Genomic DNA, 17,019 nt, shown 5'->3' with positions numbered 1-17,019 from the left:
AAGGATGGAAAAAATATAGGATTACTGTAATTTATTCGATTCACATTTTAGCGCGATATTTAAAGGGAAAGAAGAGATAATATAGCCGATAAAGATCGTTAATGAATGAAGGCGAAACGAATTTCTATCCAATTTTCATTATCGATTAATCACGAAAATAATAGATTCATTTGCATAAATATCATAACTTATACCTGATCGCGGTTATATTTTCGAAATCGTTACGAAAAATTAAAGTTACAAAAAAAAAAAAAAAAGAACGAATTTCCATCCAAATCTTACTCCATTGTCAATTAACTATGAAAACATGGATCGATGCATTTGCATAAATATCATAACTTATACCTGATCGCGGTTATATTTTCGAAATCGTTACGAAAAATTAAAGTTACAAAAAAAAAAANAAAAAGAACGAATTTCCATCCAAATCTTACTCCATTGTCAATTAACTATGAAAACATGGATCGATGCATTTGTATAAATATCATAACTTATACCTGATCGCGGTTATATTTTCGAAATCGTTACGAAAAATTAAAGTTACAAAAAAAAAAAAAAGAACGAATTTCCATCCAAATCTTACTCCATTGTCAATTAACTATGAAAACATAGATCGATGCATTTGCATAAATATCCGTGTATCTATTTGTAACTTGTATACCTAACCGCAGTTATATATATATATATATTTTCGCATCGAACCGCAATTTAACCGTTATTTTCTCGAACAAATCATTATCGATCGGCGATCCCTTAAAGGGATGCGTATGCACGGAAGAAAGAGAGAGAAGAAATGAAAGATACACGATTTATCTTACGGCAACGATTTGCACGATCATCCTCCACTCCTTTACGTACGTAGAAGACTTTAATCACTAGTTTTCGCATTTCGTTCCTCAAACGTTTTCTCGAAAAGCGAAGAGAAGTTTCACGGTACGTTTCCCTCCATCCGGGGCAGAGGAGAGGGGAGAGAGGGAGGGGGAGGGGGATGGTTAAGGGATACACAGGGTCGGGAAAGGCGATGTTTCATCGCCTGTCGCGGAGAAGATCTTCGTATAGATAAGATTTTTACCTGGCGTATATAATCCACCGAAACTGTTAACCGAGAACATCAATGGAAGCGCCGCTGTTCGTAATATGAAAGAAATATGGGGATTATCGGCTCCGGTTATCGCAATTGGTTTCGTTATTTATTCACTTTCATAATTGAATTTATGCGCCCTAACTCCTTCCGGGACCGGGACTAAGTTAATTTTTCGATGATGGATTCGATCGTGAATTCCTTCAACTCGTCGTGGAGAAATAAGAAGAAGAAGAAGAAGAAAAAAAAAAAATAAATAAATAAAAAATAAGAAAAACAGCTAGACGAATCGAACAGGAATTCGATAATATTAAATAATCGTTCTTCCCCTCCCCTCCCCTCCCCGATAAATAACACTTAACGCTCCGCGTATCGCGAAATCGATTATTCCGCGAAACCGATAAAATCTTTATCTCGAATTATCCAAAACGAATGTAATCCAAGATCGAAAGGGAAGCGCGGAGGGAGGGGAGAGATTGTTAGAGAGAGAGAGAGAGAGAAAAGGAAATCGCAAAAAAACCGCGCGCTCGAATCCGTTACACGGCACGACGATCGATTCGCAAAGGCGAACGCGTTGTGTTATTTCTTCGATTCGCGCTCGTTAGACGATCGACGAGCGTGTCGTGCTAATTGACAACACGCGGGCACTCGCGAGTTTCCCGATCGTGCAAATTTATGCGGGGGCCCGGAGGCGAACTCGACTTCGAGGAAGAATTTTTTTTTTCTTTTTTTTTAAATCCGTACCACCACCACCACCACCACCACCACCACCATCACTTTGTTCGCGGAACGAAACGCGCTTAAAACGCGCGAAAGTGACGAAATTGCACTTGTCCATCCCGATCATGATGATGATGATGATGATGATGATGATGGTGATGATGATGATGATGATGATGGTCGATTCGTTGGACGATTCGTTATCCGATCTCTCGCTTCTATCGGTGCAGATCGAGATGCAAATGCGAACGAGTTTACATGCGAGCGTTCGCTCGAGTTCGAGGTCGTATGAATAAACGAGATAAACGCGGAAGGCTGGAAGGAAATTATATATATTAATATATATAAAATAGTTTCGTTTAGTTGTTGATATTTGCACGAAAATTCGAATGGGAGAGCGGAGGGATAGGAGCGGATTGTTACGATACGTCGTTTTCTTGAAATTCGATCAGTGTTACAAAAGGGTTTTACACAGATGGCGAGGATTGTTACATACGTGTTCGTTGTCAATTGGTTGCGATCGAGAGAGGAGATTAAGGCGTTAAGATATTGGAGGAGATATCGTAAGTAGAATGGGAAGTTTGTTTGGCGCAACTTGTTCGATCAGAATAGGTAGAAAGTAGTAGAGTGGTGTTGAGGCAGTTATTCGACTCGTTAATCTATTTGTCCGACATGGAAGGGAAGGAAAACCGGTCGATTTATTTCCTATGTAATTGAATTTCCAATTATCGTGTCCAATTGCGTTAATTTTTATACGATGTGTATTTGATCTAAGGATATTTTTAACGGGAATAATTTTCGTTTCATTTAATTATACTTTGAAAAAAAAGAAAAAAAGAAGAAAATAAAAATTCGAAACATTCGAATTTGAGACAATTCGAGAAGAATCCGCGAACTCGGAAGTTCGAGCGAGATTCGTGGAAACGCGATATCGAAATGATACGAAAAGGAAAAAAAAAAAGGGGGGGGGGAGAGAAAAATATACAATTCTATCCGGGCATCCGGAACGCGCGAAGAAGAAGAGGTCTGTCGGGTAAATTAGAATTCTCGGCAAGTGCAATTCGTCAAATCGCGGTGATAGAATAAATTGAAGGAGGGGAAAGAAAAACGTTGCCGGCTGAGACGCGAAGATAATCCATAATTCTAACGTGTCTCAGGAAGTGAACAGCGAAAAGTCCATTCACCGCGAATAAATGAATTCCCGAGAACACCGAAGTGCACGGGGGAATAAGAACTCTTTTCAAGGTCTTTGAATTATTCCTCTTCGACTCGATTCGATCCCCCTTCGACGACTAAAGTGAGTAAACAAAACGAATGCTTTAGAAAAAGAAAAAAAAAGAAGAAGAAGAAAAAGATTCGTCGATTTTTAAAAACTTGGAGATTTAAAAAAAAAAAAAAATCAACTATCAATTCAATTTCGAATCGCGAGGAGAGGAATTTCTTCCGTATTCAAGGCTCGATTTCGATCATCGATCGAAAAGTTAAGAAAAAGGCGAAAAAATAAAGGGACGTAAAAACGTCAATATAAGTATCTGATTAAAAACGTGATTCGATGTATCGTGGAAAACGGAGGGATCGAGGGAAAAACGCGTGCCATCGCGCGAGAGATCGATTCCGAGATCCGTTTCCATCCGACAACGGAATCGAAGAGACAGAGAGAGAGAGAGAGAGAGAGAGAGAGAGAGGAGAGTATGCGTTGTTCGCGAGGGTGGCAGAAGAAGCGCGGGTCGAACGGTTCTCGGAAAGTATAGTCGATCCCTGTCCCTCGTCCACGCTTATCTGTCCCTCCTCCTTTATCTCGGACGACGTCTCATGCCGTGGCTCGCGGTGAGAAACGTTCTAGGCTCTTCGACGCGATATGCGGCATGCATATAAATTGATACCCATAACCATAACTTATTCGACATATGTACCCAACCCAGTACTGGGAACTCCGGGCGTCCGATAAAAACCGGCATAAATTAAAACGCGTTATTACGTTATACGACGCCCGGCGAGTCTTAATTGATTGCCATTGCTCGCGCTCCCTTCACCCCCTTTTGTCGAATCTCTCCTCGTCCGATCTCTCTCTCTTTCTCTCTCTCCACGTCAATTTCGTGCTTGTTTCGTGGCCGGTTACGATCGTTCCGCTATATTTAAGTAAGTCACTCACCGAGTAAGGGGAAAAAATCGATTCGAATGTAATTTGCTACCGTGGGCGTTTGTTGCACTCTCTCTCTCTCTCTCTCTCTGTCTCTCTCTGTTCGGTACAAGGGGGTTCGGGACGAGAGAAGAGGAGGATCGTTATTCGAGATTCTTTCACGATTCGTTGACGTTTGATTGATGTACGATAGGTCGGCTCTTTTCTTGCGATCGTTTTCGGTAGTCGTTGGAAATGGGAAATATTGGATAAATAGTGTCCATTAATTAACGACAATTAACGAGGAAACGATTTCGACGAGTCAATCTTTTTTTCTTATTTAAATTTCCGACCACGTCCTCCGCGAGTCCCGAACAAACCTGAAAATTTCCGCGGCGATCGCAAATATCATCGATATTTAGAGAAGGAAGGTTTTTGTCGCTTTGACATTTTCGCGTTGGCCGCGAAATTTCGAATGCTAATTCACCGACCGAAACTAGAAACGTTATCGGCCTCGATCGACCGGCCGAAACTCGAGCGTCCTCTTGCGAAACAATTCGTGAAAATAATTTCATCCATCTCTTTCATCCGTCGTTCCATTCGAAAGAAAATTTGAAGAAATTGGAAAATGGAGGGGAGGAGGAAGAGGAGATGATAAAACTCGTCGATGATATTAATTGGCGGCGTAATTAGTCCCGGTGATCTTTCCATTTGTCACAGAGAAAGAGGGAGGGGGACTCGCGATTACTCCCCTAAAAAGTATGGGCCGATTTATGGGCCGGTCGGATCCCTTTCGGGGATACGTGCATCTGGACGAATTTTGCGGGCGTGTGGTCACACGTACGTGTGGAGTCGCGGCGCGGCCCATATATTATACAAAGTTTCTCCCATCTCCGTTCCCTCTCCGTCGTCCGGCGAATCGCGTGGATACCCGTACGGGGAAGACGAGTCAATATCTCTCCCCACGTGAAGCCGCGGGCAGGTAAAAATGTCTCAACTTGGGTGCCCTGCCTCGTCCTGGACGCTCCTTTTGCTCCCTTTCTTCCCAGGCCCTCTCCTTCTCTCCCCTATCTATCTATCTTCCGCCGAGGGCGGCTGCCTCCTTCCTTCGGAGGAGGGCAGCCGTGGGGAGGAAACGAGAGGGGAACGTAGCGGAACGAGATGGATGGACCGTTCCTTGTTTCTGCGCGGTGTTTAAAAGTGGCGAATGCCGCGACCACTCTGCCCGTAGTTAGACTAATGATCAGGCCCGACGTGTGCGACGGCTGTTGAGTTTCGGTTTCCTCGTCCGCCGCTCTTCCGCTCTTTAACTCCTTTCACCACGGACAATTCTCCTCGCGAGCAGAGTTTCGTTCGGGTTACCATGGCCTATTACGATTACGACTTTCTTTCCATTCTTTCGTTTCTTCGTTCGTTCGATCGATCATTTCGAGAAATTTGATCGTTTCGAGAGCGGGTCATCGGGAGAGAGAGAAATATTAAATTATAAGAAGTGGAAATATTTGAGGGGGGGGGGGAAAAGTAAATTAGTCATCGAAACGATTCTCTTCGAAACGGTTAAAGATACACGTTTCTACGTTTCAAATTTCATCTCGAAATTAAAAAACCTTGGTAATTTCGGTAAACCTCGGCCAAGGACGCTCGATCGATCGAGGGCGCAATTATGCAAAGTATATACGTAAAAGGCTGCAAACGCGGCGGGGCGATCTTTACAGGGAAAGAGACGATATTCCCACGGTCGATGCCGCTCGAACGATCGTCCTTCCGACTCTAATAATCCAACCCAAATCGAAAGTTGTCGAACTGTGGTGGTGGTGGTGGTGGGATCGATTCATCGTCGATCAACCCGCGAAACTAGTTGCATCTCCTAGAAACGGTTCACGGATATTTCCAGGAAAATATCGCAAGAACGAAGAACCGTGTGGAGCGTTCCTACGAAAAGAGGAGAGAGAGAGAGAGAGAGAGAGAGGAGGAGAGGCACGGTCGGAGAGTTGCTTCGATCTCCTCCTCTCTATCCTCTCTTTCTCTTTCCGAGTTCTCGCGTGTGCATGTTACTACGCTACGGGTGGAACGAGGAGGAAGCAAGATTCGGGAGAAGATCAGGACCTCTGTTCTCTCTCTCTCTCTCTCTCTCTCTCTCTCCCTCCCTCCCTCTATCTCGAAGAGGATGATCGGAGAGTTAAAGAGAAGAGGAGGAGAGGGGCGAGAGAAAGAGTAGGATGTCGGTGGTGGGGTAAAAAACAAAAGTCCAGTCGGTCGTGGAGCGGTCCAGGATGGTCCCAAGCTATTCGGGACCACCCCGAGAGCCGAGGGGTCCAGCTCGGCTCGCGGCAATCAGGTGCCGTTGGAATGCGACCGTCCGGAGAGAAAAACAAAACAAATTTTTATGCCCTCGTCCTCCCATCTCCCTTCTTTTCGGCTTTCTCCTTCGCTTTTGCCCCTCTCTCTCTCTTTATCCCTCTCTCTCTCTCTCTCTCTCTCTCTCTCTCTCTCTCCCCCCTTCTTCTCTAGCTCTTCCCCTCGTCGTGAGTCGGCCTCCTCGGGAGAAACATTAGGCATTACTTAAGGGGGTCCCACGGCTCCTCCTTATGCTATGCCCGGATACCACAACGTGGAGGAACAAGGGTACCTACTGCTCCCTCCTTCCTTCCCTTTCCGCTCCCCCCTGAGAGAGAGAGAGAGAGAGAGAGAGAGAGGGGAGAAGGCGCTCGCTTTGGCGGTAGAAAAAAGGACCATTTCACGCTGCGAATTGTCCACGGCTCGTTTCTGGACCCCTCTCATTTACGAGGGTAACGATTCCCTTATCGATCTCGTGCCGGAACGAGAGGATAGCCGGTTATCGGTGTCGGGTATAGGGTATACACTACCATCCGTTTCGACCATCCCTTCCTCCGAGTCTTCGTTCGATCGATGGGGATCGGGCGGAGAGAGAGAGAGAGAGAGAGAGAGAGGGGGGGGATTTTTGCGCGAGGGGATTGAGACGCGAGCGAGGAGATCCAAGTTGTTTCGGGGAAAATTGATTTGAAGCCGTGAACGAGCGTGGAATTACCGTCGATGGTTGGTGAGGGAGGGGAGGGTGGAACACGGTCGTTGATCGATGTTTGTCGAAAGTCGGATCGCTACTTTGGAACGATACGTCTTTTTTTCCTTGGGGAAAGAGGAGGTTCGTCCAGGGCCACCTCGTTGCGAACCACCTCGAGTCGGTGGTATATGCGCTTCTTCTCTTTTTCTCTTTCTTCTCTTTCCGCTCCTTTTCTTGCCTCTCGTCTTCCCCTTTTTTTTTTCTTTTTCTTTTTCTTTCTCGTTCTTCCCTTTCTCTTCGGCCGTGTAATTAATTAAGGGTTTCGTAATCTGATCGCAAGTAACCGCATTTGCGCGTGTTACGTTGTTCGAGTTTTAACGATCGAAAATGGAAATTCTTCGAAGATCATTTCGAAGACTTTACCTTTTTATCTTGGGAAATCAATTTTTGCAGAGCGAACGAGAAAAATTTGGTAGAACGCTCGTTTCGCGCGTTTAGAAATAGAATTTAAAGAGTGCGGTTTAGAGAGTGGATATTTTTTGGGATGGAATGGAAGGAATCCCAAGGCGATATCTGGACGACAATTAGGGACGACGGGGTTCAAAATTTATCGTAAGTGAACAGGTTTTGCTCGGTGAACCGAGCATTATCGAGATTTTCGACCTTTTCCCAAACTTCCATTTTTCCTCGTCAAAGAGAAGAAGAGAAGATAGATAACGTCTAAAGGCTATTTACCGGACGACAAAGGGAAAACGGGAGAGAAATAATTACTTTTAAACGAGGAAAGTAACGAAAACGAAATCGAGCCTACTCTTTCTCTCTTCGAGTATAAAATATCATACTCGATATCGACTATGATCGTGATCGTCGAGCATTACTCCAAGAATTAACGAACGAATCTACAATTCATCGACGGTCATCACGCTTCTCTCTTGTTTGGGAGAGATATAATCTCTTTACCCGAACTTGTAATTGCATCGAACAATAACGATCCGTTTTTACTTCCCTTTTACCATTCTCTCTCTCTCTCTCTCTCTTGCAATCCCATTACAATCGCATTATAGACAGTATCGCGTTCTAGAATCTATCTACGACATAAAAATCCATCCACATTTACAAGGAAGGAAGGAATTTGTCGGAAAGAATTCGATCCAGCCGATCGATAAAGAGCAGAAGAACGATTTGCGAACATGGCATTCGACAATCCCCTCAGTCGTAAACGAACTACGTTTTCGAACGATCGTTGATCCCTGGTTGCTGGCCCGGTTAATGAGACGCTTTTTTCTCGATCCGCAGATCATCACGTTGCCGGAGTGAGGCACGAGCGCGGCAAAAGGCTCTGGTTTGACGTCTCCGAGGTACCACCCGGGGAACACATAATCGGTGCAGAGCTCAGGCTCTATCGCAGCATGGACGTGAAGAATCGGAGGAATCGTGGATCGTACATGATCACGGCCTACCGGGTATTGAGAACCGAAGACGGGTGAGTCTTGTTTTGCATCCCATTTTTCACAAATTCGATATTTTATAATACAGAGAATTATATATATATATATATATATATAAATATGTATACAAGGAAGTATATGGTTGAAAAATATGGCGAATCGTGTTTTTTTTTTTCTTTCTTTCTTTCTTTTCGTCGAGCAAGTTTGCAATGAAATTCCTGTCTTCCCTTAATGTAATTGTCGTGTCGGCAATTAGAAGGTTTCGGTTCCCGGAAAAGTGTATCCAGGTATCGGTCCTACCTGCACTCAACTCTGGTTGACTGGTGTTCCCAGACCGGGGAACGATAGTTTCGAGTTTGATCTTTGAACCGCTTAGCGAGGAGGAGGGAAGGTCGGTGGTGGAAAAACGGTACTCCTTCGCTCTCTCCTCTTCTTTCTTCACGAGGTTGTCAGCAGGAGAGTGGCAGGGTGGGTGGCTGGCCGGCCGGCCGGCTAGCTAGACCAATTTCGTGTTCGCCTTCGGCCAGAGTCCGTGGTTTTTGACATCGTCATCGTGCCTCTAATTAGGCCGTCCTTAAGTCGCCGAAAAAATCTCAGGTATTTGTTCTACCTGTGAGAGTTTCGAGGACCAGCCCACCCGAATCTCTCCTCCGATTCTTTATTCTTTCTCATTCATATCCAGGGCCGTCCACCGACGATTCCTTTCCAGAACTCTTTCATCAACTCTTTCCATCTATATTATTTCTCGTTCCAAATTCCAAATTGAACTCAACGTACGCGATACATACATTTCGACGATCGATAAACCATCGTTTAATAAATTATCGTAGTTGAAAAAGAAAATGGAGCAAAAAGCAGTGGAAGCGATTGGATCCCTCGTTTGGAACGTGCACGCGTCCGTTTGGAAGAGGTGGAAGGGCGGCGTGGCGGATGGCGACAGCTAGTCTAGAGCCATCCCTGTGCCCGATACCTCCGTAGACTTTGGTACTGCGACCTGACCGATATACAGGCCCCCGACAGGAAACGCTATTCCGTAAATTGAGGTAAATTAGCCGTGGAGACGGGCTCCGAGCTCCGGAGAGTTAAGAGCTCCACGAGTTACTTGGCCGTGCCTACGCAGTTACACGCACGCACAGAGCCCTCTCTCCACCACCACCACCACCACCACCACCTCCTCCATCATCTTCCTCCTCCTCCTCCTCCTCCTCCTCCTCCTTCTACTTTTCTTCTTCGCCTTCTTCCGTCAAACTCGATGCGTGACGCATCCTCCTCCACCTCTTTATCCTCCTCCACCTTCTGTGGTCCAGCCGAGACAAGCTGGCGACTCTGGTTTCTTACGTGTGCGCGCCAGCCAGGTTTCCATAAGAGCTCCCTTCCCCCTCCCCTCGTCGCGGGGGTAGGGATACCACCACGCAAGAGCGCGTCAGCTGTCTATGGAACCACGGATAAGAGGAATCCGACTCCGACGAAAGTCAGACAGTGACACTTGCCTCGTAACGAGGCTCAGGGTCTCGTGCTTTTAGACTCAATTAGGGATTCGTCAATTTTTCTCAACAGCGGCCGGTTTCTTACGAGATTTCTTCTTCTTCTTTTTCTTCGTTACGCTCGGTCATCGAATCGCCCGATTTTGGAAATCGTTATCGTATCGTTGGATTGATGGAATATATGATTAAATTTAAGAAAGGTTAAAATTCATTCAATGATTCGTGTAAAAATTAATTTTTCGAAATTGAATTATGGGAAGGAAGGGGAATATAGAGAAGCGAGTTTGTTTTTTTAAAGTTTTTAGAATAATTTAGAATAATCGATAATTAAAAATTTCAATTAATTCTTCAAAATTTTTACGAATTGGAAGAAACTTGGTTGTTGTTATATAGGTTAAGGAGAAATTGATTTAATATATAGGTTGGACGATCATTAGTCCGCTGTCACGGATAATTATCGGATTTTATAAGATCGAAACGATGTACGTTTTATCTCGAATTAATAATTTCTGGATGATGAAATTGAACAATTGACGCGTTCTCGTTGCTCGTCGATTGTTTTTTCAGGCAACTCGCATTCAACAAATTGTTAAGATTCAATTAGTTATTCAGTCATAGATTAATGGTATTCAATTTGCCGCGGAAATAATGTTCTCTTCGATGTATTACGATGTAACGGCTGTGCTTTGAAATTCAAATATATACATAACACCAACAGGAAAGCTAAAAGTTGATTGATAACCGCGTGATTTCTTCATCATCGGATTCTTGCGTTCCTCGATGCACAGCTGCGCGATGCTAAAATCTATTCGATCCTTTACTACTTTGGAATTCAACGATTCATTCCTAGCCGAGCATGCAAAACGATCTAAGCAATCGCATCTCTGTGTTCGGAAGAATTCGTTTCGAACAAACAAACAAAATTTTTCTTAACAAATAAATCTTAACAAATAAATATATGTATATACGTATACATCGTTAAAATCATTCTTCGCAAAAATCGACAAATTTTAGCAAATATTACTTAACAAAAAAAAAAAAAGAAGAATTTAATTAGATAAATAACAATAATAATAATAAATAACAATAAAAAATTGTTCGAAACGGTGTAAAAATATGGATCGTTGTTAAAAAGAAAGAAAAAAAGACGAAAAAAGAGGATGAGAAAGAGGAGGTGAAAAATAATAGCGCGGATGTTTGTGCTGGAAGATAATGCGCACAATCGACGGTGAAAAAAATTTATGCAGGAACGTGGAGGATTCATCCGTATACATTTTTAGCGTTCCCAATTATTCAATTACGAGAACGATAATCAGTCCCGGGAAAAAGATAAATGCGTCGTTTAAGGAATGTGTTATAGTCCGCGGGGATCAGAGGTGAGATCCCCGTTCCCTCAATGAACAATGATTAGTGTGTTTCACTGAAATCTTATATATTGACACGAGGCACGCGCAATGGATGGATTTGCGCGAATCGTCGAGTCACGATCCGTGGAGGAATCACGGGGGCGAGGAGCCCCGTCCCCTCGCGTATCTCGGTTTAGCATCGTTCCATCCTCGTTACGTAAGGATTCGATTTCCTATTGATCGATTTTATCGATGAGTTGCGCGCCTCGAAACCGTGCAACCGTTCCTATTAGAGAAACAATATACGCCTTTGACCGTCTAACGTCGTTTCCTGCTCTTTGCCAATTAACACTCTTCGTCCTTATCGTCGATTCCCAGATCCCGTACACTTGGCCGCAAAAGCTAATCGAGCGCTCTTTTTTTCTTTTCTCTTTCTTCCAACTTTCCATCTCTCGATCGAAAGAAAAAGAAAAATAAGATTTCGAAAATTCGAGAGATCCGATAAAACTTTCTCTATCGAAAGAAAAAAAAAAATAAGATTTCGAAAATTCGAGAGATCCGATAAAATTTTCCATCTCTATCGAAAGAAAAAGAAAAAATAAGATTTCGAAAATTCGAGAGATCCGATAAAACGTTTTACGCGACACGACGAAGGAAACGTTGATTTAAATATTCGAGCGATCTGCTATTTCTTTTTTCTCTCTTTTCGTATTTCGTATTTCGTTATCTCGATCGTTTATTATTTATTTTTCGCGCGAATTCGGTAATTTTCGCGGACGTACGCGGAGTAAGAAAAATATTTGAAGTTTGGTTCGCGGAGAGGTATTGGTAAAGAAGATGTTTGTTTTGATCAGCGAGATAATTCCCATGTGACGTGTGTTTTCTGCTCGCTGTCCACACATACTGCGTGTTAACGTAATGAGTGACGCGAGTTTTTCCTTGATATATGCAAGGAAAATTGCATAGATATTAGTGACACCGAGCATTTAGCGGCTAATGCGTTGCAATGCTTACCAGCTTATTGTTAGTCAGGAGGTAACATTAGAGCTGGAATAGGATGTTTGACACATTGTTTTGAAAGCCTAATATGCCTATAATTTTGCTTCGCTTATTTTCCAACCGTTGTAAACGTGAATGAATTTATTTATTTTTCTTTTTTCTTTCTTTCTTTCTTTTTTTTTTTTTCTTTTTTTTCAACAAGGAACGAAAAAAGGATTTCTAACTTTTCGATATCTTCTCCAGAAAAGAAAGAAAATAGATATAGATTTACACGATTGAAATTTTTAACAATTTGTTGTAGAACAAGGGAGTTGCAATACGTAGACGCAGTGAACACGACGACAGGAAAGGAAGGGTGGTTGACTTTAAATATTAGCGAATCCCTCTCCCATTGGGTGAATAATCCTGATGGAAACAAGGGATTATATCTGTCGGTACATCCCGCGGATCGTTCTGGTGAGTAAAAAAAAAAAAAAACAAAAAAAGAAAGTCTACCATTTTTCGTTTATTTTCATATTCTCTCGTTTTCACAATCTTTTTTTCTAAAATTAAAGCGAAGAAAACGTATTCGATACAACGTGGAGGGCTAATTTTAAAACGTCTGTGATTTATCTTTCGATAAGTCTGTGAAGCATCGAGGAGGAACGGTACTTCCTGTGCACTTGCCAACTTCAATGCGATCAACACGATACATGTTTCCGTTTATATTTCACGAGAGATTCGTCGTTTAAGAATTTTGTTCAAAGTTTGCCAACTTTTGTGAACTTTCCTCCACCAACCTTGAAAAGTTTCAAATGCCACGAAGAATCAACGAACGTTTCATTCCATAAATTCCACTTTATTTCTCAATGGATTCGTATAAATGGAATTTTATTATGCCAAACTTTGACAAGTTCCATATCTCTAACGATGATCTCTTTTACTTTAATTATACGAATTTTCGATGGACAAATTGAATTCTATTATTCGCTATTAACTTTGAAAATTTTTAAATTTTATCTCGCTTCGAAGAATCGATGAACTTTTACCCGGCAAACTCTTAGCTATTTTAAACGAACCATTTCATTCATTTCTCGACGAATAAATGGAATTCTTTTTATTCGCTAACTTTGAAAAATTCCAAATCTCTCCATGCCTCGAAGAATCGATGAATACTTATTTCATAAACTCTATTTCTCGGTCGTATATATAATTCGTAATAAATGGAATTTCGCTGAAATCTTAAACTTTTCATTCCTCGATCTAAACAAAAAAAAAAAAAAAAAAAATAAAGATACTTTCGAAAATCGGAAAGATAAATCGAAAAGTACGCTTGCGGATCATTTTACACGACACACGAGAGAGAGAGAGAGAAAGAGAGACAGAATGCGCGCGTTCGAACAACACACAAGAGGCGGCGCACGCTTCGTATCGTGGCAATAGATCGTGGCTAATAAACTTACTTCGGGGTCACAAGTTCGACGCGGTGAATTCCGATCGTTTCTTGTACACCTGGCACCCGGAGAAGGATGTGTACGGGATATATGCTTTCTCGAGCGTACACCTGTTCCACGCTCTCACTCACCGACGCTGAAAAGCGTTCCTCGCTCTCGTACACCGTGTCTCGCCCCCTATGTAACACCGATCCGCTAGCGATGGCTTCGTACCAGGCCTGCCTCTCCACCTTTCCGCTCCATTTCTCTTCCTACGATCTCGCTCGTGCACGCGTCCAATCCGTTTCAACCGCCATCATTTTCCATTTCCCATCCTCCGCCTCGCCCCCCCCCCTCCCCCCCGAGTCTTCGTCCATCCTATCGCCCGACCCAACAACGTTTCTGCTACGAAAGTGTGAAAACGTTGTTTCGACGGATTCGAGCGAATATTGATTTTTAATTAAATACTCTCGGCTACTCTCTGATTTCGCGAAATACGACAAAACTTTGAAACTTTCGAAGGAAAAAATTGCAAAGAATCATAAATGTGTGTAAAGATCGTTCGACCAACAGGTTTTTCTCCTGTCGAAATAGAGGTAAGAGAAACGATTAGATTTTTCGGGTAGTAGTGGAAAAAGAAAAAAAAGGAGGGTAAAAGAAGAATCGTTGAGACGTTGCTCGGTCCTCGCGAGTTTTCGTGCGTCACTCGAGGTCCTTCCTACTCGAGGCAACCACCACGAATACATCATCGAGAGACGAGAGAGGCCAAGCCGTGGCGTCGTCTTGTCTTCCTATACTGGCGAGATGCGCGTGCGTGGGATATTCAGCCCGAGGAACGGACGAAGCGGGACGGCGGGACCACGTTCGAGGAACGAGGAACGAGAGAAAGAGAGAGGCATGAACGGGAGAGTGGAAGACCCAGATGGTGAGATAAGGACGCCCCTGAATCCAATTCTGCCACCGAATCTCAGATGAGAATCGTCGCGAGCCGTACGAGGCAAGATTACCTCGATTCGATCCTTCGGATAAGGTACACCTGTTGCCCTGCCCCACGAACCGATCGGCTTTAGATCATTGATGATTTTCCTTCCCTTCCACCGACGTTCTTCTCCTTCTCCTCCTTCCTCTTCTTCTTCTTCTTCTTCCTCTTCTTTTTCTTCCTCTTCTCCGCTCGCCTGTGGGAATGTGGTAGCCTTGCCCGATTAAATCTCATCTCGGGATAACGCACGAAAAACAACCCGGCCACGAACATCTCGGGCTAATATTCTCGGTGAACACGTGTTTTCTCTCGGTGTATCCGACCGGGAGAAAAAGTGGCAAGATCCATCGATGATCTTTATATCGGGCTTCGACTCTTAAGGAGTTGTTGCTGCGCGAGATGAACAGGTTTTTCGAGAGCCGTTTCGTACCTTCTTTAAAAATCGTTCTTTAATCGCTCTTTAACGATACCTTGCCCGTTGGGAACGTTGGGAAAAATCGCAATCGAATTTTCTCCGACTATTAAACGTAATTCGCTCAAGTAACCATCCTTCTTCACACGTCCAATTTCTCATCGAGTCGAAAACTCACGATTCTTGCGCGGCATTTTATCCCACCTACGAGTCCACGTACGTACGTATTCGCGTGCGCGATCCACTTTGCTCCGCGTAGAACGAATGGATCGAAAACCGATCGCGTTCGATATTCTGAAGAATGAGAAACGATCGAGATAGGGCGGCTCGCATTAACGAGCCAGCAAATTGGATCACGATCGTTGAATAATTGGATAATAGTAGAATGCTTTACATCACGTCCCACCTAATTTCGTTGCACACAATTCGCGCGCCGATTCACCGACCGGGGAATACTCGTTGCGCCGTCAAATTATTAAATTATCGTTTTTCCACGCGCACGAATTGGAACGATATTTCAAGTAGAGAAATCTCAGTTTTTCGTCGAGACATGTCGAAAAGCCTGTTCGATTTTTATCGATCCGATTCAACGTCCGATCTCTCATCCTTTTCGGCCGGAAAAAAAAAAGAAGGAAATTAAATTTTCTTTTTTATCGAAAACAAGCGACGATTTACCTTTACCTCTTCCTGAAATTTCAACCATCTTCTAACTTCCTTCTAACGCGAAGGAATACCATCGAATTATTTAATTTCCCATGGTTAAACTAGTTTGACATACCGGCAGAACTAGTATCTTCTTCCTCTCGACTCGATCCTTAATGCCGAGATATTACGCACACAAAAAAGGTACAAGCGTCGAACACTTGACGCCTAAATCTACTTCGCGTATTGTACGATGTTGAAAAGAACAAACACGAGCGTTAAATACTTCACATCTGAACATCTTTTCTCGAGCACTATTTAAAAACCGCAATTCATCCCGTCCCCATGATTCGAAGATCGTTCTCTTCCCTACGAAGGGAAGCTCGAACGAGAAAGAAAGAAAGAGAGAGAGAGAGAGAGAGAGAGAGAGAGAGAGAGAAAAGAAAACAAGAAAAAAAAGAGAAGAAGGAAGAGGGAATAAAAGTCAAACGAAGGCAGCAACTACTAACGAGCCAACCAGACGAACCGAGTTCAAACCGAGTCATTTCGTTCGATGTCTCAGTTTGTCGAGATCTCCCTGTCGGATCGAGAGAATCGAATTTTAAAAATTTTTCCAAATTATTTTCTTATTTTCTTATTTTCTCGTTGTTCACGAGAAAAAAAGAAACAAAGAAAAAAAAATCATATCGCAATCGACTCTAAACAACGTCGACTCGCTCGTCTATTAACTCGACTCGATTACGTACGAAAACAAACTCGAAGTCGAGTTACCTATATACGGATATCGAAGCGACTCGACTCGATCGAACGAGGACTGAGAAACGAGCGTTTGATGGATACCTAGCGTTGTTCGGTGATCGTGGAGGAACGGCGCGTGTCTAGCTTGTAATCCTTGTATCCTCGCCGCGATACACGCTGCTCACGGTAACACCTGAGAAGTCTGGCATTATAACGACATCGTGGATATGAAACGAGGCATTGGGACCACGTACGCGTACATACACGCGAGAACGCTTGAAACGTCCCGGTGTGCGTGCGTACGGTTTGTTGTTTGCCGCGCCTAGATCATTTTGTTGCTTGCCTCTCTCACCTCCTCCCCCCCCCCCCCCCACCCCGGTTTCTCTCACTCCCCACATCGATCCTCCTCCCCTCTCCCCACCTCTCGCACCTGTATGTTTTCTCTCTTTCTCGCTTCTCTCCACTTCTCTGCTCCTCTCGTTCGCGAGCACAACCGGTTTACCTTTGATCATTCAATATAAAACACAAGATCGGAGGCGCGCACACCTCTGCGCGCGTTCACGCGCACACAGGTGAAGCCACCGCGCACACATATATATATATATATATATATATAT

General features: G+C 43.5%; 1 protein-coding gene across 1 annotated transcript in view; it reads left to right on the top strand.

Annotated features, from left to right (window-relative positions):
- LOC122715818 (protein 60A) overlaps positions 1-17,019 on the top strand; it is a 30,663-nt gene that overhangs the window by 5,472 nt on the left and 8,172 nt on the right. The window contains exons 2-3 of the mRNA XM_043938302.1: positions 8,239-8,425; positions 12,521-12,675. Coding sequence (XP_043794237.1) covers positions 8,239-8,425; positions 12,521-12,675 — 342 coding nt within the window. The remainder of the gene's footprint in view (positions 1-8,238; positions 8,426-12,520; positions 12,676-17,019) is intronic.

Source organism: Apis laboriosa, unplaced genomic scaffold (assembly GCF_014066325.1).
Source record: "Apis laboriosa isolate Shangri-la unplaced genomic scaffold, ASM1406632v1 scaffold40_cov151, whole genome shotgun sequence".
Classification (NCBI taxonomy): Eukaryota; Metazoa; Arthropoda; class Insecta; order Hymenoptera; family Apidae; genus Apis; species Apis laboriosa.
Note: the sequence above shows the minus strand (reverse complement) of the source record. Positions and strands in the feature narration are given on the sequence as shown.